Below are 27,903 nucleotides of genomic sequence, written 5' to 3' on the forward strand. Positions count from 1 at the left end.
TGGAAAGTTATTGCTTAACAGTTACAGAGTTCTGTTTGGGATGATGAAAAGTTCTGGAAATAGTAGCAATGGTTGTCCAACATTGTGTAGATAATTGATGCCACTGAACTGTACACTTAAAAATGGATATAATGGCAAATTTTACTATATTTTACCACATTAAAAAATTCAGTTAATAAAGTGAAAAAAATCACTGAAAACTACTAATCACTGCTAATTTTTTATTTTGTATTCAAGGACACAGTCAACCAGGAGAGAAAAGTTCTTTGCTCTGTCAAATAAATATATTTAAAAGCTAGCAAACATCAGAGCAAAGTGCCAGGTCTATAAAAGAGATGGGAAAATTACTAATAGTTATTTACAGCTATACAAAATTAACATATTGCAAGGGAGACATAATATAAATATATTCAAAGGTTTCATTTCCAATACTTGACATTTCAAATTTTGAAAACATTAAAATTATTGTCAAACAAAACTCAGACCACATTGGCAATGGTTTAAAAAAGGGAGCAATTTAATCTTTATAATACAGAGTGCTTTAAGAAGTTTTTAAACGTGTAAAAGAAAGAACAGTTTAGTGCATTAAATTGTTACAGTCTTTACATTGCTTCTCTTTAAAAAGTTAACAGTAGTATGAAAAAGCCACCCACAAAGCCAGCTGTCTGAGTGAAGAAATCAGCTAAATTGCAGCATTTTGGAATTACTAATAAAGCTATAGTTAAAAATGAAAAGTTTATAAAAATGAAAGCAGCATGCATAGTCAAGGCTTTTTCATAACATTTTCATTAGCTGACAAAACATTAAGGTAAAAACAAGAGCTTAATATTTATTATTCATTAAATTAGATAAAATAAACTGGCCAAGCCCACTACATCTGGTCATTCAGAAAAACATCTTAAAATCCAAAGCTAATGAAACTGAACATTTCTTCTATGAAGAAAGCACATTTTGAAAAATGGTCCTATAGTCACAAAGAAAAGGATCCTTCTCAACACGAATGAACAGCACCGGTCTTTACAAAGTTTATGAGTTAGGAGGAACTTTCAGTCTCCTGAAATGGCAAGAGTTAACAGTTAACACTCCCATAATTCATAAGTGAAGAGCTAAGCTTTAACTCATTCTGATCAGTTCAGAATTCTTTTTCTTTATTCACTGAAACTGTTACACAGAGTAGAATTTCACTGAAAGATAATTTTTGAAAGCTCTGATCTGACACCTGTACAAACATTTCTGATTTCTCTCTGATTGTAAGAAAAGAGTAAGTTAATATTTACTACATGATTCCTTTTCACATTTTTGGTACAACATTTATTTCAGAGTTTCACCCTCTTGAAATTCCTATGCCAGTTTCTTTCCCTTCTTCAGTACTGATTATGTTCAGTTTAAAAAAAAAAAAAAAGCTAATTCAGTTTCTAATGAAAAACAGTAATGGAGTATTACAAGTAGTAATAGTGGTATCCATGAATGTGTTCAATGAAAGGTCCAATCATTAAGCGCCAATGATACCACAAAACCTCTTTGCTCCAACATGTGTCAATAGTTTTTTACATACATTGAAATTATATAAACCCATGCACAACTCTTAATCTTAGTGCAGGGCCTGATAAATGAGACATAGAAATAAACCAGATTTTTCTTTTTCCTGCTTCTAACAATTTTTGCTCTGTAAAATGTTTGGTCACTGAAAGCTATAGGCTTAATCACATATCAAAGAATACAGGCAATAAGGCCCATCTTACAAGACACACAGTATTAAGCTGAAAAAAATATGAGGACAAGCTCTAGTGGTCATTAAACTTCCTCAGAAAGTCTAAGAATCAGAATGTCTCCATCATATCAGAATAAAAATGTACTGTATTAAAATCTGAATTTTTACAAGTTGTTTTTTTAATTAGTGTTCTATGTACATTGTAGGACTTCTGCCATTTGCAGTAGTTTAACTTTGGCACAACACTGAATTCCATTTCTTTTGGGTATTGGATCCTATTTTTTGAGATTGTATATGCCCCCAAACGTTTTCAATGTCATCAAAGATTGGGCCATTCACAGTAAATCAGACATCTGGAGTTGAAGAATTGATTCTCCTCCAACGTTTTAGGCAGCTATAAAAGAAAAACATAATAAAAAACTAAACTTTTTAAGATAACCATATTTTAACATTTTCCATTTTTAGGAACAAAAATGATATAAATTAGCCATTAAAATGCATCCTCTGTATTTGCTTATTAATCCTGAGATCACTTGCCACATGTATCTTATTAACATATAATGCAGTAGATTTTCTGTGCAACTCCAGTATATATGTTTTGCATATACCAGATTTGCTTATAGACATTTTTCACCTACATGTGATAATTTATAAAAAAGATATTCATAGGATTATAATATATGTGATATAATATATAGTAAATCCTATTTACTATATGGTTAGTAAAATAAGTACTATATTTATAATAAACAGACTATGAAATCTAAAGACTCTTATATCCTTTTTTATTTATATACAGGGCTAGCTTGTGAAAAAAGAGATATATATTTACCACTTTTTCCTGTAACTATTTTGGAAAGGTTTTGGTTACCTTTATTTGTAAATAAACCATACTTAAATGAAGAAGTATTTAAATGAAATTTATGGTGTATCATTTCATAAGATGAAAAATTATTTTGTTAAGCCAATGATAACTTGCTGATTAATGGGTTTTATAGTTTTAGACTTCTGCATATTTTAAAAGCAGGGCATCCCAATGTATGTACCACAAAAGTCAGGTAAATGTACATTATACAACTTTTTTGAAAACCATGGCTTTGTGTGAATCTTCTGATCATAGTGTTCATTAACATATACATATATAACTTAAGAACCATCCACAAACTTAAAAGTAAGGTCAAACTACGCTATAGAAAAAAGTTCACATTATTTTTAGAATAAGATTCTAACTCCTTCCAAAATCACCACAGAGGTTACTACAACACAACAACAACAATTCGCTGCAGCAACAAATCTGTTGATGTAATCTTGGCTGAGTGCACATTCTTATATTTAGCAATAAAAAAAGCCTGTTAAAAATATTTTCTGCATCTGTGTTAGAAGCAAGCCTGTCCTGAAGGTTTCTGACGTAAGGAAATGGAGGTCGGTGTTTCAGGATATAGCCATACAAGACTGCTTAACTTCTTGTGACTCATGAGGATACATTTATGCTCTAAAACCTGCAATGAGAGTCATTCTAAAATATGTGCATTTTTCTGTCTGAAAAAAAAAAAAACTATTAATGAAAGAAAATCTGGAAAAAGACTGCTAAGCAATAAGAATAGTGCCTGGTACTTATTAAGCTCTCTATAAATAACTGTTAAAATAAATAAAACCATGAAGGAAGGTGTGCGGAAATTAAGGAAATTCTGTGCAGAATAGAGCATAAAAGTAGAGGATGGGGTAGAGATGCAAAAAGCTATGGAAATAAGTAAATATGTTCATATGAGGAGGGTCTTTTTTCCCTCCCCTGCTATTTGAAAATACTGCAATGATTTTTGTCAACAAGATGCTTTTGGACTACTGATGGACAGATCACAACACTTCATGACAACTGCACGATTTTTAAGAAGTATAGGCTTATCCTAGAACACGCCAAACCAGAGAGCAGAAAAGAAACAAACTGTGCTACTGAATTCTGAAAGTATTCAGAATTGGAATTCTAATTCCAAAACAGGTATCTGATTTGCAACTACAGTGACATTTTAATTAATCCAATCTATAATAGAATTAAGATTCAAGGAATGTGCCAAACCTTTCAAATTTAAAGCACATTTTCTTGCACTTTTATGCCTACAGAGAGATATTTTTAACTTACTGATGTGTTTTTGCTGGTGGCAAGTTTGTTTTATATTAAGTAATGAAAAGACATTTTAGGCAACTGAGTTAATATCAAATCTGTTATTTATCACTGATCTCTACAACAGAAATAATTTATATCACGGTTTTCAAAGACAGATGCCACCTAAGTGAACATGAAATTATATACTGCTTAAAACAGATCTTTGGCTTTTAATAGAAAAATATTGAGTAATTTTAACACATAAAGCATTTTAAACTGTAGTTAAAAATCTGATAGTTTGGGGGCAATAAAACATTAAAAAAGATACCATTTTCACCTAGTTCCCTAAAACTAAGCAATTCTCACCCCTGTGGTAAGTCCTTCCTTCAGTATACTTTCCCACCTCTTTTTAGTTTTCATTTTTTAATTCTTTTCTTAAATAAGCAAAAAGTGAAGCTTTAGTGAAGGAGGCTTGCAAGAAAAATATACATTTTAGTTATCTTTAGTATGTGTTAATCTTCAAACCACCACCAGTCTTCCTTCTGGAGAATGGGTAACTTTCCCTTAAAACAAAGCAAAAAAACATTTCACATAAAAAATAAATAATTCAGGCAACATTAAACTCTATATAAAAATCAACATAAAATCAGGCTACACATGATAATCATATATCTCTTGGGCTACACTCATGGCACCTAGCCCTCTTATTGGGCATCAGAGAAAATATTTTAGAAAAAACATTGTCAAAGGTGAAGATGACAGATATAAGGTGGCTGTTCTAAACGTATGTGGTGGGTGAATATACACTCAGATTAAAAACTTACATTTCAGTCATCTGATTTAGAAAGCTTCCGCTTCACATGTCGTGGGGGTTCCCAAGTGTCACTGTCATCTGTTTCTTCTTCCTCCTCTTCCTGATCATCAATAACTTCATCTTCCTCCTCGTTTTCCTCAAATAATTCTATACCTAACTCCGATCTTCTCTGTCTTTCGGCAAACCATTCTCTGACCTGCTCGTAACCCATATGTGATCTGTTAACAAGTTCATCGAGGTCTTGCTCATTAAGAAATTTGTGCTTCAGATAATAATCCTTAAGTATTGCAGTTCCAGTTTTAAATTTGATGAGGGACGGCCCCCTGTCCCAGTTGTTCATTCTCTTGCCTCCTCTGGGCCGCCCGCGAGGTCTTCCTCTCCCCCTGCCTTTTGGTCTCCCTCTCCCCCTTTTCCTAAGAGAAGACAGACCATTCATGCTACTTGAATTGGCGCTTTGATAGTAGTAGTACCATTTTAAGTTTCCATTTTTCCAAGCATAACGGGTGTCCCCAAACCAACTAACTATGTCTGTTCTAGCAAGCCCGCTTTCTTCAGCCAACTTGTCATACTCTTCTGGTGATGGCCACTGTGTTCGGACAAATGCACTTTTAAGCATGTGCAGCTGCTCGGGTGTTTTTTTACATATCTTGCCAGTACTCCCTGACTTAGGTGCACTAGTTTCATCTCCAGGAGAAGTTTCTCCAGCTTCTTCTTTGGAACTACCTGCATTGCTTTCCTCTACTTCCACTTTCTCTTCCTTTAAAGCTTTTGATTTCTTCTTCTCTGTAAACCAAGCATCAATTTCCCTTCTGGTGAGTTTGGTTTGCGCTCTTAACCTATTTAGTTCTTCTTCTGTAAGTACGGAGCTGTTGAGAAAACTTGCCTGCAGGGCACGAAGCTGCTCCGCTGTCTTCTCTTTAAACTTCTGGGGAGTAAAGTCAGGAAAAGGATTCCAGGACTGTTTCTGCTGTGAAGTCACAACAGCTGGGGATTCTGTGATTTCATCGCTCGAGTCTATGATGATAGTGGCAGAGGAGTCATTGTTGAGATGTAAGCACTGATTACTCTTTGAATTTCTCTGGTTGTACCTTGTGTCACTAAACCATTTTTTAATCTCTCCTTTGGTCAGTCCTGTGATTTTCATCAGTCTGATAATTTCAGCATCATGGGGAAACTGATTCTTCAGGTAGCTGACTTTTAATTCTGCCAGCTGCTCTTTAGTCTTTTTAGCCCGAATGCCAAATGAATCAGGGTTTGCCAATGTGGCTTCATGTTTGACCAGCTGAGCGGATGGGACTGCTGCTGTTGCTGGCTTGGTTTCTGTGGTCGGCTGAGTAGTGGGGACCTGACTTTTCTGTACATTCGTTTGATTTGGAACCCCTGCCACTGTCAAGGCTATAGGTGCCGTTACTGGCAAGGTGTTTGTGCCACCTACTTGTGTGAGGACCAGACCCGGCTGGCCAACTATTTGGCATGTCTGTAAGATGGATGGTAAACCATTACTCCCCGCGGAGATGTGGGTGGGAATGACAGTTATGGTCTGAGGTACAGTGTGTACTGTTCCGTTGAACTGTTTCCTTCTTGCCTCCTCTACTTCCTCGGGAGTCCAGCTAACACCGTGTTTTAGACGTTGGGCTGAAAACCATATCTTGATCTGTTCCTCTGTATATTTTGCTTGAGCAGAAAGAACAGTTATCTCTGACATTGTTGGATAAGGGAATTTGTTGTAGGTGTTAAGCAAAAGGGGGTTGTTATCCAATGCAGCATTGTAGGTAGGAATGCTATTAACAGGGATTAGGACTTTGGGAATCAAACTGGAATTCTGCTGAGCTGATACTGCCGTGATCACCTGTGCTAACCCAGGAAGAACTGCTGCCGGGGCCACAACCGTGCTGGCAGCATGTGGGTGGATTCTGTTTACAACAGAAGTACTTGCATTTGATTCAGAAGCCGAAGAGCTTGGATTTTCCACAGTTTCTTCACGGTCTGGTTTGATTTCGTTCTCTTTCTCTTCCGGAACGTCCTCAGCTGAATTACGATGAACTGTAATCCGTTTGTTCTCCACTTTATTTTTCATCATTTTCATGATAGGGGTTTTACTGATAGATATTCCTGAAGAAGAAACTTCTGTAGATTCAGCTTGCTCTGAATTCTCCTCCTTAACAAAACTACCATCAAAAGTCAGATCATTTATTGTTTGTTCAAAGATTGTCTGGTTATTTCGTTTTACCATAGTCAACTTAAAATTCTCTTCTCCTGGGTGATATTTCAGATTATGCTCAGAAAGTGCATCATACCTTTTGGTAAGAAAATTGCATTCAACACAAACATAGGATGAATTTAGCACTACATTGGGATGTTCTGAATCCACATGAAAAGTAAACATATTTAGATCTGGAGTTTGGAAAGTACAGTATTTACATTCATAGCCACCTTCAACTTTTTTATTTTGCTGATTGTCAGAATCCACGGACTCATGAACTTCTTCATCACTTGAGACACTCTCTGTTCTGGTGTTTTCTATGGGTGTAAGTACAGGCGGACCTTCGTCGAAATCTGATACCAACTCGAGGTCTGGATCCTGTTCACTGGCAAGGACCATGCAGGGTGTTGTAGATTTTCGCCTGCTTGCCATTCTGATGTTATGGGGGGAAAATCTCAGTGGTGATTAAAAAGCATTGGGGCTTAAAACTGTTCAGTATCCTTCATTTGAAAACAATGGCTTTTGGTTCTTCAAGTCTGTCTTTGTGCTCAGCAAGTCTCATTAGCAGCTTTTTCATGGTGCAATCAAGTAAAGAGCTTATGGTTGGCAAATAAAATACTGCAGAACTGCTGAAATTTTTGAAGCACAACTCCAATCACCTATATTAAGATAAATTAAAAAACGTTTTAAAATGAGTGGTTATGATCTTTTCAACAAATTACAGCTCTATTTCACTTACATGAAGTTGTTGGAGCGCTCAGCTGTAAAGATGTAGAATAAAACTAGAACCAGAAAAAAATTTCTCTGAGGATCAAAACAGATGTCTCCAAGCCAGCTCACTGATGGTCATGTACTATACCTGATGGGTCAGCCCGCAGGCTTGTGTGTATTTGGATTTTTCAGCCAGCCGGTTATATATCAGAAGGGAAGGGGAAGAAAGTGTCTCCTTTGGCAGGCACTCTCAATGTGAAATGATAATCTGTTAACAGGGGAGGAACTTTAAAGTTATAAAAAGTAGCCACAGATACTCAAAACTATGACCACTAAGTGTATAAGGAATTCAATCCATCAGTTATGCCCTGTTCTTCCTCCTGGTCTGTCTTACCATTCTAAAAGCATGCCCAAGTATGGCAAAAGCAGCAAAGGTAGAATATTAATGACCAAGGTTTCAGAAATATTATCTTCATCATTCTCCACAATGCTATCAGAATTTGTAAAACATGTCTAACCGTATCAGTTTCCTGACTCAAAGCTTCTAATGGGTCCCTAATGCTGAAAGAATGAAATTCAAACTTCTAAGGCCCCAGGTAGCTCCCTCCACGTCCTGACTGCAACCTGAATTTTCTACCATCTCTCTCCTGACTCCTATTTCCTTATGTCTTAGGCACAGAGCACAAATGATCGCTGTTCCAGGGACTCCCATGCAGGCCAATCCTTGTGTATGGACGCTTCTTTGTGCACACACTGGGTGTGATGATCTCTCAGATCTGTCCTAGAGATCACCCTTAGCTTGGGCCAACCTCCTTTCCGGTTTATTTTCTAGTCCATCACTTACTGTATTGTACCAGAGGAATGTTGCATTTCTGTCGTGAAACCTCCAGTCTCTTTATTTTTTTTCTTCTTTTTTAAACGAATAGCTTTACTGAGACATAACAAAGCTCTTGAAACTCTGGATGGAGCCAGTTTCCTTTTATACCTTCAATCTAGCTCTCTCAGCTGAGTTGTCTTGACTGACTTCTCAATCATTTCTGTATCTTTGGTATACAGAAGCCTGGAAGAGGGTTTCCCTGGTGGTTCAGTGGTAAAGAACCTGCCTACCAATGCAGGGGACACAGGTTCAATCCCTGGTCCTGGAAGATCCCACATACCACAGGACAACTAAGCCTGAGAACCACAACTACTGAGCCTGTGCTCTAGAGCCCGGGACCCACAGCTACTGAAGCCCTTGCGCCTAGAGCCCATGCTCCACAGCAGAAGAAGCTACTGCAATGAAAAGCCCATACACTGCAACTGGAGAAAGCCTGCATGCAGCAACAAAGACCCAGTGCAGCCATAAATAAATAAAAAATCTTTGACTTAAAAAAAAAAAAAGAAGCCTGGAAGTAAGGATCACTAAAAGTTGATTAACCTGAAATAGGGTTCCCTAGTGGTCTAGTGGTTAGGATTCAGTACTTTCACTGTCATGGCTTAGGTTCAACCCCTGGTTGGGGAACTAAGATCCTGCAAGCCGAGTGGCATGGCCCCCTCCCCACCCCCCAAAAAATGCTACCTCCAACCTGAACTAGAATGAACAGAAAAAGAGTCCTATAAAACTCAAAATGCCCTAAAGGCATCACTATAGTGAACAAAGCTAAAATTCACAAGAAAAACCTTGAATCATCAAGAAAAACTGAAATATTTTCATATGAATACATTTTAATACTTTTGTACCCAAAATAGTTAAAATTTTGATGCTAAATCGGTTAAAGTTGGTGTGCTTCTAAAGTCTAAAACAAATGAAAATGACTACAATAAATGGTATCAGTTATTTTCTACCACAAAGGAACTATTTTCATTTACTAACATAGTCCTTGTCCTAGCTGAACTGAGGAGAAAAAGTTTACGTCAATGATTATAAAGCAAAACTAGGTCTCCATGACTCAGTAAAAGGAGAAACATTTTAAGGAAACAGAGCTGTCCAAAGAGAGAATATCCTGTACCTTTGAAGGTGCTAAGATCCTTCTTACTAGGATTATTCAAATCATACTACATTTCCATTTGATGTATCCAAGCAACAGACGGAAAGTTGGACTGTCTCTTGTTCTCTGATTTTCCACATTACAAAATAAAGAGCATCAGTTTAGTAATAATAGTAATATCAACAGTCCAAAACCCACTCTCAAAACTGTCATTGTTGGCAGGAGTGGGATGGATGGGGAGACTGGGATTGACACATATACACTATTGATATTATGTATAAAATACATAGCTAATGAGAGGGTACTATACAGCACAGGGAACTCCACTCAGTACTCTGTGGTGACCTAAACGGGAAAGAAATCCAAAACAGAGGGATACATGTATATGGATGGCTGATACACTTTGCTGTACAGTAGAAACTAACACAACAGTGTGAAGAAACTATTGTTGTTTAGTTGCTAAGTGGTATCCGGCTCTCCTACAACCCTATGGACTGTAGCCCGCCAGGCTCCTCTGTCCATGGGATTTCCCAGGCAAGAATATTGGAATGGATTGCCATATCCTCCTCCAGGGGATCTTCCCAACCCGGGGATTGAACCCCTGTCTCCTGCACTGCAGGTGGATTCTTCACCACTGAGCCACCAGAGAAGCCTTATACTCCAAAAAAGAATTAATTTTTAAAAGTGTCGTTTTTTCTATAAAAAAATCTTTGATTTCTAAGGGAACATAAATCCATCACTGAGATTTAAAATGATTTCTTAACTAAGTGCTATAAACTAAGATAATTCCATCTTTCCTATTCAATTTAATAGGGAACACTACTATTTTTGATCATTTTTTTTTCTCATTAGAAACAAGGATTTCCTCAAATAGCCTTAAGTAAGTGGAAGAGTAACAAATGAGCACCACCCACATTTCTGACAGTGAAGGAGAACTACTGAAAGGCAGGGGAGTAAGCTATTCTCCTAGAACCTTAGATGATATTTAGATGGGGTATATTAAGAGCTGAAAGTCTTAATGGAGGAGTTTTTCTTGAGACTGTATTTCTTGAAGTGGTGGTTTTGAAACTTTTTGTTATAAGAAAGCCCTTTCTTCAAACAAAATTCTATGAGGAGCCCAAGTATAAAACTGATTAAAGAATATAGCTATCTGATTGGAGAAGTGGAGAAGCTTAACTAACTCCTGACCCCATCCCATGGGGACCCCACAATCCCTGCTTTCACCTCTGATGGGTTCTGAGATGTGTTTGAAGACTATGACTTAAAAACATAAGTAGTTTCATCATAAATCCTCAGCTTGGCAGTGCTAAGCCATGAAATGTGATACCTAAAGTGAATTTAATGTGTCCTTTTTGGCTGTTTCACTGTAAAAGACAGGCGTGGAGCACCCTGGGATAGAATAGAGTAGCCCCTACTAATAAGAGATACAGAAGAGAAACTGGAGGAGCTAAGATACTTTTATTATTCTGGTTCTGTAGCTCTTGGGTTAAACTTACTTTTCATCCTATCTAGTATAAATATAGGAATATGCTACCAAGTTGTTACTTTTATTTCTTTTCCTTATAGCTCACTAGCTCAGAATGGTCAGTTTGTAAGAACTGAAACAGATATACAATTTTCAGAGTATTTTTGCTAAAGTCATGAAAATAATAAAATATGCATATATTATAACCTAATGATATATACATACAGCTGTGCTTTTTCCCTTTGAAAGCATTGGTTTTTGAGGAATTTGAAATTAAATTTATTTAAATTAAAAATTTTACATTAAATGTATAATTTTAAAACTATAAATAAGTTACTTAAAAGAAAGGCTTTTAAAAAATCCTCAGTAATGCAAAAGACTAAAAATCCGATTATCTTGGGTATCCTAAGTTGTCTCAACCTGGGTTACTTCTATATGCAACTACATAGACCTGGGAAATACTCTTTCCTCTTTACTCCTAAAACTGCCCATCTTTTGCTAACAAAACCATAATCAGTACATTATTTAACATATTTCTAAAGGGAGATTGAGAACTTCCAAAAGTGCCTCATGATTTGGTTCAATGGCTCAATTCTATTATTATGTATACAACCTAAAAATAAAGCATGAATAAAGGCAGCCTCGTGGTCCTTATTTTATAGTCATAATTTGAGGGGAAGCAGGGACCTCAGTACAATCTTCCCGTTCTTCATGGAAGAAGAAACCTACCCAAGGGAATAAATTCACAGAGGCTTTGTGGTAAAGGCTAAAACCACAGGTTTTAGAGTCTCCTCTGCACTCAGTAGTTAGGTGACTGGAAAAGTTGCCCAATATCAACCTCAGCTTTCTCATCTATAAAACCAAGATTCTTCAGTTCAACAAATCCACTGACCAACTATGTGTTGAAGGTCAACCATGTGCCAGGCACTGTGTTGGGCACTCGGATTACAGCAGTCACCAGGACAGACAGTCTCTGGTCTGCCAGGTTCTAGCTGTTAACAAGGAAAACAGGCTTAAGCAATTAGAATGACTATGATCAATGCAATGAGAAGAGGTCCTGGGAAGTATATAAGCACATTACAGGAGGCTTCTAGAAAAGAAGCAGAGAAGGCTGCCCTGGAGAAAATAAACAGAGGTATCCCACCTCAGATACTGATCAAATAAAAACGCTTCCCACACACTAGTATACAGTAGGTGCCTAATTAATGCTATGTTCCAGTCCCTGAAAATTATTTGGGGAATGAATAAATACCTTTTATATACTATTATTCTCTTTCTTTCTATCTCTCATGCAGCTTAATCAGATGACAAGGCACACAAATTGAATGTAAAAGCAAAAGGGGTAAAAATACAGAGTAAGAACTGCCATGATGTGGTTTCAATACATCTTATTACGGTGTAATGGGGCTGAGACAGGAAAACTGCCATACAGAAATCACTATTAGCTGATAGGCATCTCATCCTCTCTTTGAAGGTCAACTCAAAACAGCTTAAAATCAATTTGGGAAACCTTGCACTATTTACCTGTAAAAGAGGGTTAGAGTCCAGTTGCACAACTGAGGAGCTAGGTGGCTCTGCAGTTAAAACATAATTAAAGTGAAATCTGCCCATAAAAGAAAAAAACTATGCACTATATGCATATAGCACTGTAAATATAATTATGTTTTAACACCATTTTCAGTTAACCTTTCAGTAGAGAAAGACGTTAAAAAATAATCAATCAATTATACTGCCATTAAAAATGATATTCAAAAAAGTAAAGAATATGGCAAAGTATCCATTTAGTGTTAAATTTTTAATAATCAGAACAAACTCTGCATACTGACTATAAAATAACTATGGGAGAATATGTATGCATGGTGGACAAAGACTAGATGAAAACACTAAAAAATGAAAATTTCACATGAGATTATGGATGAAATTTTTACGGTGTGTGTGGTATTTACGTTTTCTTTAATAGTGTTATAACATTGCTTGATTACAAAATACAACAAACAGGGACTTCCCTGGTGCTCCAGCAGCTAAGAGTCCATGTTCCTAACACAGGGGGCCCGGGTTCCATCCCTGGTCAGGGAAATAGATCCCACACGCCACAACTAAATATCCTGCTAGACTGGGAGCAGCCAAATAAATGAGTAAATATTCTAAAAACAAAACAAAACAATAGTTTCAAGGCCTTAAAATTGCAAATAGGCTAAACTATTTTTGTGGTCATTTGTCTCAAGCTGGAAACAAAATTTACTTTCTGTTTTTAAAGCAAAAACACGTGCTACCTAAACATTTTTTCAGAGGGAGGAGGAATCTCTGAGTATGTATAGCATTCAGATGTATTCCAGACATTTTGGAGGGCTGCTGTCCCACAGGAGAGAACTCAGACTGGTTCTAAGAGTCCGCAAGAGCACCCCTAGTCTCCAGAGAATAGATTTAGGCCAAGCCAATTTCCATGGTTCTGTGTACTGGCTCTTCTCCTGAAGGTCAGATGCTCCTTAATCAATTCATGATTCTTAATTCATGAATTATATCAAATTTTCCCTGCAGAAAAGCATTTAATGGAAACAAAATTTATTTCATCCCAGTATAAAACTTTAGGGCAGTTCTAAACGTAGTTCTTCTTACATGATCGGTAAGAATGTCTGTTTAGCTCTTCACTATATCCCCAGGGCCAACACAGTGCCTATTAATATTTGTTGGGGGAAAAAAGCTTTAAAATATATATATATTTTGTATTATAGCATACATTTTCCTTCATTAAGCACTCATTTACTGAGGAGCTACACAAAACAACTGAGCTCGTTTTCACTGGTAAAATCCTTACTAACAAAATTACTTTAGTCATTAAAATATTAAAACATGCTCAAAAACATTCTCATATAAAACAGTTTATTAAAATATAGCAATGGATGTTTAATGAATATTTACCAATTTATCTGTAATTCTATTGTAACAAATCAGTTTTATGTATGAATAGTGTACATCTAAATTTGTAGACTATCTAGAAACAAAACAAGGGTGATAAATTCATTTCAAATAATTAGTTCTGTGGTGGAATTCAGGAGAAAATGGTATACTTCTTATAAAGATAGACACGTGCAAATCTGAACTTAGAACCATTACTTCTCTATAAGAGAAAACTACATTATAATGATGTTCTATATTTTAAAAGAGACTTAAAAACAGGTTCTCAATGTAATAAACTCTAAAAAGTTAATGGATTGTTTCGAACTGTATGCTTAGCACAAAAAAAAAAGTCATAAAAAATTTTATAATTATACAGGGCCATAGCTACACTGAATTTCTAGGCCTCTATTTTTTGGCTGTCTTGTACTTTAAATTAAATGATTAACAGTTTATTGGCCTAGTTAGCCACAAAAGCATGTTATTTTGGTAAGATTTTATGTTTAGAAAAACAGACTTTGTTTTTTATGCCAATTCTGGGTCAAATAAGAACATTTAGAAGATTTTAGAAGATAACTATAATTTTTAAGTATCATGTTAGTTTTGACCTACTACCAACTAAATAAACCGTTTTTAAGGCCGCTAAAATACACAACCTGAGAATCCTTTGAAATCTGTGTTCATACATACACTGAGAACTCTCAGGACTCTATTCAATTTAGTTTCACTTCTCCCTCTGTGAGTCAGAGTTCTGTTTAGCCAGCTGAAAATACTTACTTTTACGTGTTTGTACTCAAACTAAAAGTTACAAATCTACCAAAATCACAGAATGCCTGAAATAATAGTAGGAACAAAGAATAATGAATCCAAATGAAAACAAGGATATCTACCACTTTATTTTTAAAAGGTATCCAAGAGGATACTTTTCTTAATTACACTTTGTTTTTGGTCTTTACATAGTAGAGGCATTTTTCAAAGCGTTAATGTTAAAATATTTAGAAACAATAGTCAAGTTCTCAAAAAAAATTAAGTGAGAAATCTGACAACCCAAATTTGTACCCACAAGAGTTAGTAAAAATTACTGTAAGCTGGAAATCATTACCTGAGAGACAAGTTTCAATAAAATTGCCAAAATAGTCTCAAGATAATACAAATTCAAGTATCGAGGTGAATACAGACAGAAGTATATGTGATCCAAGTAACAACATCTAAGAAACTGTGGCCAAAGATAATCTAATTTCAGAAGATCCCTTTGCTAATGCTAATTGAAGCTTAGAGGCTTAGAAACTCTATCCTCTCTACCTGTTTCTTCTACCTGAGAAAGCTGACTTTAATGCTGCTAAAGATTAAAAGCCTCTAAGTTGGACAGATTTCTCCAGGCAAGCTCTGACCCCAGATTTGAGGAGTGAAATGTTTTTTTGAAAGATCTTTAGGCCACTGACATCCTGGTGGTGTACCTTCTGCTGGCATGTAGGTAAGTATGTAACATAATTTGACGGTGAAACACAAACCTGTCATATAATGAAATATCTTATCTTTATTATTAAAGTTTGTGGATATGATCCAAAAGTTATTTTAGGCTGAAAGTAATTTCCCCCTACTTTTCTCAAGGTAGTGTATTAAATCTTTCACAGAAGTCTAACACAAGAATGCTATTCTTGATTCCAAGTGACTTTATCACTGAAAGGCTGAAAAGTCATTCATCTGTCCATTATCTTTCCCATTTGTAAAATAAAGTAACTGCTACCTATTTTACTCAGGATACAATAATTCAATTTGAAGGATAATAGTAATTCGTACTGGCAATATCAACTCGTAAAAAAACACAAAAATGAAAGTGAACCACCACATTAATAGTTATGGAATCTTTCCTAGTACTTTCTGGAATCATCTGCAATAACAACTGGACTAAAGTATAAGCATTTCGATAGCACAGTATGAAATCTAATGCTTCTCAAAAAGCCAATTTATATCAAGTAAGTAAAATATAAAAGTAATTATGTACAAATATATTTAAATAGTGGTATGCTTAACCTAAATCAAAGTATTTATTAATATCTTAAATTTCATCATTGTAATTAACTATTATTAGAGATCTGTATACTGAAAATGTGTTTTCAGGAACTGTTCTTGAAGTCTTGAAGCATTTTCCTGGATATAGAAAAAGAACAGTAAAATGTCTAGATAAATTTCCCCACACAAAAGGTCTCTACCCTCCTGACCTTCATTTGTCTGGTTTACCACTGTAATTACCACAGGTCCAGTGCCTGATACACAATGGATTTCAGCAAATGTTAATTGAAAAATCACTTCTAAATATACCACAAAGATTTATTAAGAAGTGTGATGCTGTTTCCTTTCAAATTAAACCAGCCAATACTCCTACATTTTTAAAGTTTGAAAGTACATTTCTTAAAAAAGAGTTAAGAATATATCTGCTGCTTTTTAAAAGAAATCTTTTAAGACTTTAGCCAAATATAGTATCACTATATTAACTGAGCACATTCTGTCTCCAAGTTTTACCACAACAGAAGGATGGAACACATACCTGCCACAGTCTCCTCCCCATTCTGTTCTTTGACACGGAAGGGTGTCCCTTCAAATTAGGAGGTGTTTAGCTCAGGCCATCATTACTAACAGGTCCAAAGTACCTATCTGCCATCACCTACAAAAAAAGTAATATTGCTTTACTATTCTAGATATGATTCAGTCTTATTAGGAAACTTTAAGCCTATGCCTTGGTTTTTTAAAAGTAAATATAACTTAAAAAAATTAATTTCCTCATAGAAATTTTAAAAGAATCATCAAAATGCCAAACTCAGTAAAATATGCAAAACTGAAAACTTAAAAATGTATTTCAGTTCAGTTCAGTCCAGTCGCTCAGTTGTGTCCAACTCTTTGCGACCCCATGAATTGCAGCACGCCAGGCCTCCCTGTCCATCACCAACTCCTGGAGTTCACTCAAACTCATGTCCATCGAGTCGGTGATGCCATCCAGCCATCTCATCCTCTGTTGTCCCCTTCTCCTCCTGCCCCCAATCCCTCCTAGCATCAGAGTCTTTTCCAATGAGTCAACTATTTGCATGAGGTGGCCAAAGTACTGGAGTTTCAGCTTTAGCATCATTCCTTCCAAAGAACACCCAGGACTGATCTCCTTTAGAATGGACTGGTTTATAAAATAACCAAGTCACAATTTCAATATAGATTTTCAAAATGTGAAAAAAAAATTTCAACATGTGACTATATGCAGGATATAATATGAAAGCTGAGATGAAGAAATGGAGAATTGTAAAAAATTAGTACCACACAAGTTATGAAAGACAACTTAGTTTAAACTAAGAGGTAGGAGAAGTTATGTGTTTATATGTTTATGTATAAGCCTCACTAGGCTTATATTTGTATCCTAATTTACTATGTATTAAGTGGACTGGATCATTAATGCTGGGAACAAGCCAATACTACTTAAATAAACTAGTGGTACCCCACTCCTAAACATATGGTATATCTGATACAATGACTGGTGTTTGTCTTTGCAAGAAAGTTACTGCTAAATGATTTTTCAATCAGCACATTGTGAAACATTAGATGGTACAAACCAAAAACCATTCTTTGAAAATTCAGATTTGTGTCTAAAAATGCTGTGGTATATTACTCAGAGTAGGTAAACCAATCAGGAGAATTAAATAAAAACTATCATTGCTTGTCATATTAAACAACAGTAAAAAATGCTTTTGAAGAGTTGAAGGATTTTTGTTACTGTTCTTCAAGCCCCGAAGTTCTGTAAACCACAGTGAATGAATATTAGGTAGGATGATTTCCCTCAGTACCTTTTCTTTTTGATTCCTGCTATTATGACAGACAACTTTATGAAGAGCCCTTTTAAGATAAGAAATTATGTCAACACACCAGTCCTTAAGTTGAAGCTTAGGCTGAATAGTTACACTGTTTTCATGAAAAGCAAAAGAGCATTTTCTTGGTGGGCCCAGTGGAGCAATCCTATTCTGTTGGTAGCCTAGGATCTACAATTTCATTTCCTGGTGTCTCCTTGTTCGGACACTCCTTAGCCAGCCATCTACAGGATGTGAACTAGAAGAAAGGATAGGAAACATCTGCCAAAAGTAGGGAGGTTATTGTCCAAAATGAATTATTAATAATATTATAGGAAATTGATAACTTATTTGAATCCATTCTTAAATCACACAGTCATTGCAAGATGTTTTACCGAATGAGAGTCTACTGAGAAGAGCTGCCAAGACATGCCCACTGCAAGCAGAGAATCAACAAACGAGTTCCTCAGTATTTCTGGATGAAAAGCATACTTACCTGATGTTATTTCAGTTTCTGATACTGGGATTACTTTAGGACACCTCTCTAATTCAAAGTATCTTTTTAAAATTTGGGATTAAACTTCAAAAATTAAAGAAGTCATCTTGACCATATACATTATGTAATAAAACAGATTGGTTATTTTGGCAGGAGAGGATGGACAGGACATAAAGATGAAGGATTTGGGCTTTGGAATCTGAGTTGCATGGGTTCAAATCCCAGTTCTGTCACTTACCAGCTGTGTGATCTTGGATAAGCCATTTAGCCTCTCTGTGGCATAGCCCCCTTATCTGTAAAATGGGACTAATGATATTATCTACTTAATAGGGGTGCTGTAGGCATTGAAAGGAATAATACATGTAAAGTGCTTAGAAAATTTGCTGGCACATGGTATACCTACAAATTAGACTTTTTCTGACTCTTATTTAGGGTAATAACTTTTAAGTTATACAACAAAGAAAGTCTTTGTTTAAATTTTGCTAAATTTTCAGATTAGCATAGTGTTCTGGGTCAGTTATACTTCAAAAAACAAACAAACCCATAGAAAAAAAGATCAGATTTGTGGTTGTTGAGGCAGGGTAGGGAACTCAGGGAGGGGAATTGGATGAAGGTGGTCAAAATCTACAATCTTGCAGTTTTAAAATGTGCCATGTACTCAGTCATGTCTTACTCTTTTCTACTCCATGGACTGTAGCCTGTCAGGCTCCTCTGTCCATGGAATCCTCCAGCAAAGAATACTGGAGTGGGTTGCCATTTCCTTCTCCAGGGGATCTTCCTGACTCAGGGATCGAACCCCTGTCTTCTGTGCTCCTGCATTACAGGCGTATTCTTTACCTGCTGAGCCATTAAGTAAGTACTAAGGATATACTGTACAACATGATAAATATAATTAACACTGTTGTATCTATATGAAAGTTGTCAAAAGACTGAATCCTAAGAGTTCTCATCACACATACACACAATTTGCTAAATGCTGAAACAGTATAAACTCTTTCAAAGTCCACAAAACAATTTTATTTTCCATTTCATAGCTTTGGGCATATTAAGCAGTGTTAGAATAAGCTGGCTTTAACAAGTAGACATTGATCAATCATAATTTATGCCTCCAACCCAACATACACATATTTTCTCTGATCTAAACCTCAAGATGAATCATTAATATATGACACATTTAAGGGGTGTTTCATAGAACGAACAGCTTTTGATATAATCTTATCATAGTAATAAAGAGAAATTGTTCTTTTTTCACCAACCCCCCGCCAAGTATAGTACAATTGCAGCCAAATTTTAACAAACTTCTTTTTTTTTTTTTTACAATATTCGAAGGTAAAGGGAATAAACTTAGTAAAGAAGAAAACCATAATTATTAGTGAAGTGCTTAGAAATATCAGAATACTCCTATGTCCTTTCATTCTTCACAACAAAAAAAAAGACCTTTAGGAAGGGGAAAAAGGGAGCCAGAAAAACTAAGAGAAATATTAAATCACTAAAATTTAATGACAAAGTTATTTTATTTTAAATGATAAATATGTATATGATATATCTACTTTAATGTTTTAATTTTTTAGATAAGCTTTGATAATATGATTTTTAAATCTAAATTTCAAAGCTGAAAACAAAAATCCTGCATAAAAAATGATTTATTCAATTTTGACTCCCTTGAATAAATGTCATTCTTAATTTGCTCACACATACTTCTTTTTCCAAAGTATATCACTTATTTGTTCGGACCAAACATACATAAGACCATGTTTATAACTTTTAAATACATTACAGGATACTGATTATATAAACTGCAAAGATCAAGTACCCTTTAAGACCAAAACCTGGCAACCTCATAGAAACTTACCTAAGTATTTGCTTTAAAAATAAATTAACTGTATAAAATACAAATCTCCAAAATATAAATGCAAATGTGTATATCCTGATTGGTAATCTAAATCAGCAGCTTCAGTCATCTTGTTACTTACCACTATGACTATATTTCAGCAACAGGATACAATAATATTAAGGATTAAAGGCTAGTACCATAGTTTTTTCCCTCCAAATAAATGTAATTCAAGTTACTTTTGAAATTACACAGAATGATTTAAGAGGATTTTAAGTCAGAAAAAATTTAAACATACAAATGAATGTGCCATACTGACTATTACTACAAACAGTGCAATAGATATTTCTGGACATCTCCCTGAATTCATTGAATACGATTAGATTAAAAACTAGCTTAGGCACTGAAATTTCTACACTGTTAATATTCAAATAAGAAGTCTTTTGAGTCCAAATCCACAATGCTGTAATGTACATAAAAAGGTTATTTCCTAAGCTACACTTGGAATCATTTTAGTAATTTTAGGAGTACTTCCATTTAAGTATAAAGCAATAACTGAAAGCAAACTAGGTCCCAAATGTCACATTTTTGTGCCAATTTAACATTACAAGAAAGAAAATGTATAGTATGTCATAATATCACCTTTCTCAATGTAAAATATAATAGGGGAAAAAACCTTCAAAGTGAGCCACCTCACCTACTAACAAAACAATTGTAAACCCCCCCAAAAAACAATAACAACAAAACAACATAAAGAATTGTAAAACTTAATTCACATTTATTGAAAAAAAGAACTTAGCAGTATCATTAAAGGTGAAATAGTTGGACATCATTCATGAACTGTCCTCCAGTCCAGTGAAATAATCAACTCACTTGATTGGAGTGACGCCTACTAAGGAGAGCTCACCAGCACAGGAACATTTATGTTTTCAGCCTTACCATATTTTGAAACCATCTGGCAGCAATGCCTTTCTGGTTCACCCAGTCTAATCTGTTCAGAACTGAATATAAAACTAGACCTACGTGCACCTTGGGGAAACCAAAGAACAGCACACACGAATAATAATGTTCTAAATGTGCATCTCTAAACTAGTTTATACTTGAAAGGTGTTTTTAAAAACATTTCTACTGAAGATGTTAAAGCTCTTTTAAAAATACTAGAATGGTTCAAGAAATCTTTATGAATCATTGCTGTCATCAGTTACCCAAGCCTTAAACTTTTTTAAAATTTTAATCCTGATCACTAAAGAAACCATCTGAAGAGATTCCTCTACAAAGAGAGTTACTGATAAATGAAACACTATCAATTCTATAATGAAAGGACCCAAGGTTTTTTACAACTTACTTTGCACAAAATTAGTCTGCTTAGCCCTAAAATGCTTAGAGGAAGGGGGGGAAAACTAAGAGAAAAAAATACTCATGAAAGCCCTTTTTTCTTTTACATCCTGTTACGGCAGCACTACATTACTGTTTCTGGCAGCACTTATTTCTTTTGCTTAAAATCAAGAGTCAGAACTGCTACTCAAGACTTTTTTTTTTTTTTTTTTAATCTAAGAATGTGCTAGGGTCAATATCCCTGTTAAAACCAAATTCCGTCACCCTCATCAACTGGCATAAAAACAAACAACTTTTTCAGGATAATTTTTCAGAAGCAAGGATAATTCACACAGCACCATATAATATAAGTTAAAGCTTTCAGACCAAGACTGAGAAACAATGACCAATACCAACGAATCTTAAGGTGCGTGCCTGTAGGTCAGGCACACACAAACACTCCAACCCAACAAATAGTCACTGTTCCTGGGATAAAGCTGCTTCTCCCTCCCTCACTGGGAACCACTCTATTTCTCAATTCTGTGATTTTCCCTTTTCAGATAAACTCTCACTCTCCAAAAGAACTGCTTCTTCAAGTTACGTGGAATCCCAACTTAAACACGTTACATACAAATTCTCTATCAGTAATGTTCCAGACATATTTTCTCCCAGCAAAGATGAGCCCCTTTTCATGTTTTTCTTTACAACTGGGGTGAGATGACAGAAAAGCGCTGTGGCATTCCCGCTCTGCCCAATCTCTTCCCCACATCCCTCCTCTATCCATCCCCTTTCTCGCTTCTTAATCCTCCTATCCCGAATCTTTCACTGAAGCCCTGCCAGAGAGTTTGATCCTTCCCTAACCTAAGCTAAGGATATGCAACGGAGCCTTTTTCTTCTCGCGGTTCTGCTTTTCCCTTACTGTTACCCACAGAGAGGCGGGGAGGGATGTATTGGAACAAAGAATTTTAAGTCCCTTTCTCTAGAACTTTGGTGTAAATACACAGGGAAAGGGCATCCCCCAGGGCTCTTCTGTCCTGCCATTTGACCCCCTTCCTCTCAGAGCTCCTTCCTAGCCTCTCATTCCCCGCAAAGGTCAGGAGCTTGTTCCCTTCAGGCCCTAAGGCTCGCAGCAGCCCCTGGTCAGCTTCCCAGTCTCCCTCCTGAAAGGGACGGATAACATTTCCATTCTCTTTCATCAACTTCTCAAGTCCCAGGGCTTCTTCAAAACATAATAGAGCTAAGGACTCAACTCTGAGTCTTGCCCTGAAATGGGTGCCCAGCCTTCCCTAAAGTGGGGTACAGCCTCCCCCCAAAGGGTTTTTGGGGGCTCCAACCCCAATGCCACTGCGCTCAGCTCCAGCAAGAGAATCTCTCCTCTCAGGGAGACTGAGTCCCCACGAAGCCACATGCCTCCGCAGGTCAGGACTCCCGATCTCCCTCCCCTAGGATCCTCAACACTGATGGGGTAGTCCATCCCTGCGGCGCCTGCCCCCCTTCTAAGGAGACCCCATTCTCACTCCTATCAACAATCCCAAGTTGCTCAGTCCTCTCGTAGGCAGGCGGGCTGAGATTTTTCCCTTACAGAGCCCACCCCCAGCTCCTTCCACAGCCGCAGAGACCCCAAGAGCGTATAGGAAGCTCGGGGTCTGTCCCCCGACGGCGATCCCGGGCCAGGCAGGCCCGGTCCTTGCCCCTCGGACGCCCCGCGCCGGTCCGTCCTGCCACCAGTCGCGATGAGCGCGCTCAGCCCCCTGGGGGCTCTGCCCCGGGGCCGCCCTCCTCCGAACTGCCCGCGTGCCGCTCGCCTTCCCGGCCCGCCTCGCCGGCCGCGAGCTCTGCGCTGCTGGTTCCCACCCGTAGCCCCGGACTCCCTGGGCCGCTCGTCGCGGAGCCCGCTCGGGCCGCTACCTGCAGGGGCCGCCGCGCCTCTCAGAGCCCCGCCGCCGCCATCTTGCATTTCAAACCGGCTGCACTTTTCAGGGAGTCAACTCTGACCTGTGAACCCTATACCCGGAACCGCTCGGTGGGCCGGCTCACGGCTTCGGCAGCGCGGCGGACCCGGCGGAGCGCAGAGAGTCGGGGGTGGGGGTGCGAGGCGAGGCGCGCGCCCCAGCAGCCGACCGGAGGCGGGAGGGGGGAGGGGAAGAGCCGGCCGAGGCGGGGCCCTCCCGCGCGCGCGCGCCTTCCGCGCGCCCCCACCCCGCTCCGCGCCTGGCTCTCTACCCTGGGACCCTGCTGCTCCCCTGGGGTTCGACCCGGGTCTCTGCCCCCGGGATTGGCGCACGGCGGGAGGTAGGGAGCCGCCCCGCCCCTCTGTCAACAGAAGCCCCGCCCCCGTCTATGGAAGCTCCACCCTCTGTCAACAGAAGCCCCGCCTTCTCCAGGTCTTGGAGCGGCCCCGCCCCCTTGCCGGTGATAGCTCCGCCTGCTATTGGCAGAAGCCTGGTCTTCATTCAGGTCAATCCAGAAGGCGCCTCGCCTTCTGCCAGTTGTGGCCCCGCCTCTGGGCGCTCCGCCTTCCTAGTGTCACCGCTGGATCGCGAGAAACGCCCCTTGTCGTTTGGAGCCCAAATGAGCTCCATTTGGTGGCAATATTACCCCAAGCCCCACCCCTTTCGGCGGGAGCCCCACCTACTGTCAATAGAAGCCCCGCCTTCCTGAGACCCTGGATTCTAGCCCGAAGCCCCACCTCCTGTCAATTGCCGCCCCGCCTCCACTTGCCTCCTATTCGGCCAAAAGCCACCCCTCCAAAGTCGGACACCGAAAGTTCGGTTCAACCTCACTTGGAACCGCCGTTCAAGACCAAGCCACCCTCTGCTCTCGAAAGCCCTCCTTTGCCTTCTCACGAGTCACTCTTCTGAAGGGCTTTCTTTTCAAGCTGTGGTCGTAAAATCCCGACAGCTTCAATGGGAACCAGCCCCGCAGCGAGGGACCCAGGCTTTGGGGAAAATGACCCCTCCCCACCTCCCTCCTTCCCTCCGCCCCCCACATCATTTTTAAAATAGAGAAAAGTACAGACCAAAGCAAAGAGAAACGGCTCATCCTCAAGCTAGTCGGCTCAAATTCACGGACCAGGACGTGTGAGAACTCTCTGGTGGCTTAGTGTTCATTCCCCGCCGCCACCCCAGTCCTGGACCCTCTGTGCTTTGACAGCAGCGCTCCGCTGAGCCACATTAATCCCAAAACATGCAGTTGCTTAAAGCGAAAGCTTGATGGTTGAAATCAATGTACACCCGCTTTTTTTTACTTATATGGTTCTTAGAACCCCAGAACTTGTGGAAGCAGAAGCAAGCAAAGCTTAATCTTGTGAAAGTAGGCATTCAATCCTGCCATAGTCCACACCCTGTATGCAACAAAGCAAAAATTTAACATTACTCTCCTGGAATTCAATTTATTGACATGTAAACTACGTACAAGAAACCACTGTAATGGTCTAATAATATAAAGATAAATAAGCAAAAGTAATGTATTTTTAAATATTATACTAGTTTCAATAAAAATCAGAAAATATTTTTCACTGTGGGAAAACCCGGCACCAGTATGAGAGCTACAATACAAAACATGCCCCCACAAAATTTCAATACGTCCCCTAGGGGGCAGTACTGTGCCCCTCCCCCAGACACGCTTAGGATTTATCTGAGGAAATGAAATGCTTCAGATAGGGAAATTCATCTTTTCTTGAGCATTTAACAACTAGGTTTTTGAGTACCAGTGTATGCCAGGCACTGTGGAAGCTGAAAAGCTGAGTCAGGCAACGTTTCTGTCTTCAAGGAGATTAGTTTAGTAACTAAGCAAAAAACGTTGAGGATAAAAACATCGAGCAAGGTGAGCAGTCAGAAAGATCAAGGAGAAATACATCAAGAGACCCCTTTAAAGGTATGAATTTATGAATATAAATGTTACCTTTCTCTCCCTCTTTCCCTCTCTCTCTCCCTCCCTTTTTCTGCCTTCTCTCTTTTCTCCCACTCCTCCTCCCCCTCCCCCTCTTCTTTAGCATCAATTTGTAGTCGCTTTCTTCTCTCTATAAGCTGTCTGCCTGGTTCACTGCCCAGTGCCAGCAGCCCAGAGTTCTCCCAATTTAGGGCCATGCCCAGAGGGCAGTTCTGTCCAGGAAAACAATTTCAATAGCTCAGTGCTGAGAACAGTGTCCTTAGCTGAATTGCTGCCAATTATTTGGTATCCTTGTACAAAGCAAGACTGTTATCATCACTCAAAAAAGAAAAAACTGGTTGCAGACCTAAGCAATATGAATATATGTTTAGCATAGCAGATTGTGCCAACCCACATAAATCTGTTTAGAGATCATGTTCACAGAGTAACTTGTTTTTATTAAAATAAACTCATTTGTAAAAATTGTAAATATGACTGATTTCAACAGCTGTGTGGCTCCAGAAGTAAGTTTTTTACCCATGGATTGGCACAATTAGAAGAGTCTAGATTTCTTTATGCATATGTTTTGTGATTTGTTATACACAGTCTGGTATGACAAAACTTCAGTACTCTTAGAGATGAGAAGTTATCCAGCAGCTTTTAAAAAAGCACAGAATTTTGCCATTCAGAGCTTCTTCCACCTTTGGAACAGTGGAAAAAAAAGTATTTGTAGGAAATGAAGAGCTTTGAGTCAAAAGTTCTAAGCACTGGTGTCATCTGAAGAGGAATAGACTTCCAACACTACTTTTTGAAGTAGTTTCCTTCTGTTACTATTTTTCCTTTTTCTACTTTTGGCGAGAAAGTCTTCTAAAAAAACATGATACCATGAAACAGATCGGCCAAAAAGACATCAAACCAAGACACTTCAAACTTTTAACTACAGCTAGGTGAACCTGAGAATTTAGTTTAGCCCTCGTAAAATACTCCCACTATTCCCTCTAAGGGCTACTTCGGAAGGTGAACAAGAACATTTCTACCTGAAGGTAGTTCAGACTGAACAAACTTTCAAAGTCCATTTAGGGTCAAGTCATCTCCTATTCCAATTAGAGAATGCTTTGTGAAAATAATAATGTTATTGATAACAACAGTAAAAACAAGTTAGTATATTTGTAAATGCCCTCTCCACTATTCTGCTCCCCTATTTCTGTATCTGGTGTAAGTCCATATACAAAGATTATAAATGCAAAATAAAAAAACAAAATGAAAAACAGGAAAAACTGATTTCCCAGTATTTTTTCAAAGAGTAAAATGTTGATACACTTAGAAAAATCTTAGTGTCATCTGGGTTGGTTCATTCATTGATGTGTACTCTATTTCCACCAAAAAGTCAGTGTTCATGTCAACACTACTTCTGAAAAATGTGCTAGTCTATCTTTTTTGACCTAAAATCTTAGGACACAAATGACCCTAGGGGAACACCCAGAAATCAGTACTGCTGCTGCTGCTGCTGCTGCTGCTAAGTCGCTTCAGTTGTGTCCAACTCTGTGCGACCCCATAGATGGCAGCTCACCAGGCTCTCCCGTCCCTGGGATTCTCCAGGCAAGAATACTTGAGTGGGTTGCCATTTCCTTCTCCAATGCATGAAGGTGAAAAGTGAAGTTGCTAGTCGTGTCCGACTTTTAGCGACCCCATGGACTGCAGCCCACCAGGCTCCTCCATCCATGGGATTTTCCAGGCAAGAGTACTGGAGTGGGGTGCCATTGCCTTCTCTGAGAACTAAGAGTTACAAGTATATAACTCTTATAATAAGTCATATAACAAGTATATGACTCTCTTAGAGTCAGTATCTCTAAGAAGAGATAACCATTCCTAAAAATGTCAGTTGGTTGAACATCAAAAACTCCATTTGAGTTATCAAGAAATTTTGGACCCATTGTAAACTTCCATCTTCCAGGAAACTTTAGGGCCTGCTAAACTCTAGACACTGTTTTATTATTCCTCTTTTCTTTTTCTATTTATGTATTTAATTTTGGTTGTACTAGGTCTTCCCTGCGATCCATAGGCATTCTCTAGTTGTAGCGAGTGGGGGCTACTCTGTAGTTGGGATGCAAGGGCTTCTTATTGTGGTGGCTTCTCTTGTTGTGGAGCTTGGGCTCTAGGCTCATGGGCTTCAGCAGTTGCAGCACGTGGGCTCAGTAACTGTGGCTTGAAGGCTCTAGACTCAGTAGTTGTGGTACATAGGCTTAACTGCCCTGTGGCATGCAGAATCTTACGGGACCAGGGATTGAATCCGTGTGCCCTGCACTGCCAGGCAGATTCTCAACCACTGGACCACCAGGGAAGCCAACTGTGGACACTTTAGATGTACTATTTCATTTTACCTTCCTGGTGTCTCTGTGAGGCAGTTGGTATTGTTTGCAGGTAACATAGTGCCCAGTAACCTGCAAAGGAAAGTTGGTTTTGAACCTAGACCAATCCCACAATCTAATGAAGATGCTACATATGGGGCTTCTCAGCAGGAAGGTATTGCATTGGCCAGGCTGCAGTGTGCTCAGGATATGAAAGAATTCACTGGGGTGGAAGTCAGATGCTCTTCTGTTCAGGTCCCAGACCCTCTGCACCAGTGGATGCCGGGGACCAGCCCCGGCTGATCCAGGGTATTCGAAGGAGAGACGGCTAGGCGAGGGTCAGGGAATAA

General features: G+C 38.4%; 1 protein-coding gene across 4 annotated transcripts; it reads right to left on the bottom strand.

Moving 5' to 3' along the window:
• Positions 1–494: 494 nt before the first annotated feature.
• Positions 495–23,625, bottom strand: ZHX1 (zinc fingers and homeoboxes 1). 4 transcript variants are annotated; one of them, XR_006545027.2, is made up of 5 exons: positions 23,244–23,625; positions 16,416–16,532; positions 4,637–7,488; positions 4,302–4,375; positions 495–2,105 (listed from the first exon to the last, which is right to left on the bottom strand). XR_006545027.2 is itself a non-coding variant. In XM_006045599.4 (4 exons), the coding sequence occupies exon 3, from the start codon at positions 7,259–7,261 to the stop codon at positions 4,640–4,642; it is 2,622 nt and encodes an 873-aa protein (XP_006045661.2). In that variant the 5' UTR covers positions 7,262–7,488; positions 16,416–16,532; positions 23,331–23,624; the 3' UTR covers positions 495–2,105; positions 4,637–4,639. The 4 variants fall into 4 exon arrangements, 3 of the variants coding, with proteins under 3 accessions (XP_006045661.2, XP_006045660.2, XP_044784734.2); XM_006045599.4 differs by lacking the exon at positions 4,302–4,375 and having other exon boundaries at positions 23,331–23,624; XM_006045598.4 differs by lacking the exon at positions 4,302–4,375 and having other exon boundaries at positions 23,244–23,624.
• Positions 23,626–27,903: the final 4,278 nt, after the last annotated feature.

Source organism: Bubalus bubalis, chromosome 15, assembly GCF_019923935.1.
Source record: "Bubalus bubalis isolate 160015118507 breed Murrah chromosome 15, NDDB_SH_1, whole genome shotgun sequence".
In the NCBI taxonomy this organism is placed as follows: Eukaryota; Metazoa; Chordata; class Mammalia; order Artiodactyla; family Bovidae; genus Bubalus; species Bubalus bubalis.

Coding starts and splice junctions, on each gene's coding strand:
- ZHX1 (XM_006045599.4), bottom strand. CDS start 7,261: ATGGCAAGCAGGCGAAAATCTACAACACCCTGCATGGTCCTTGCCAGT.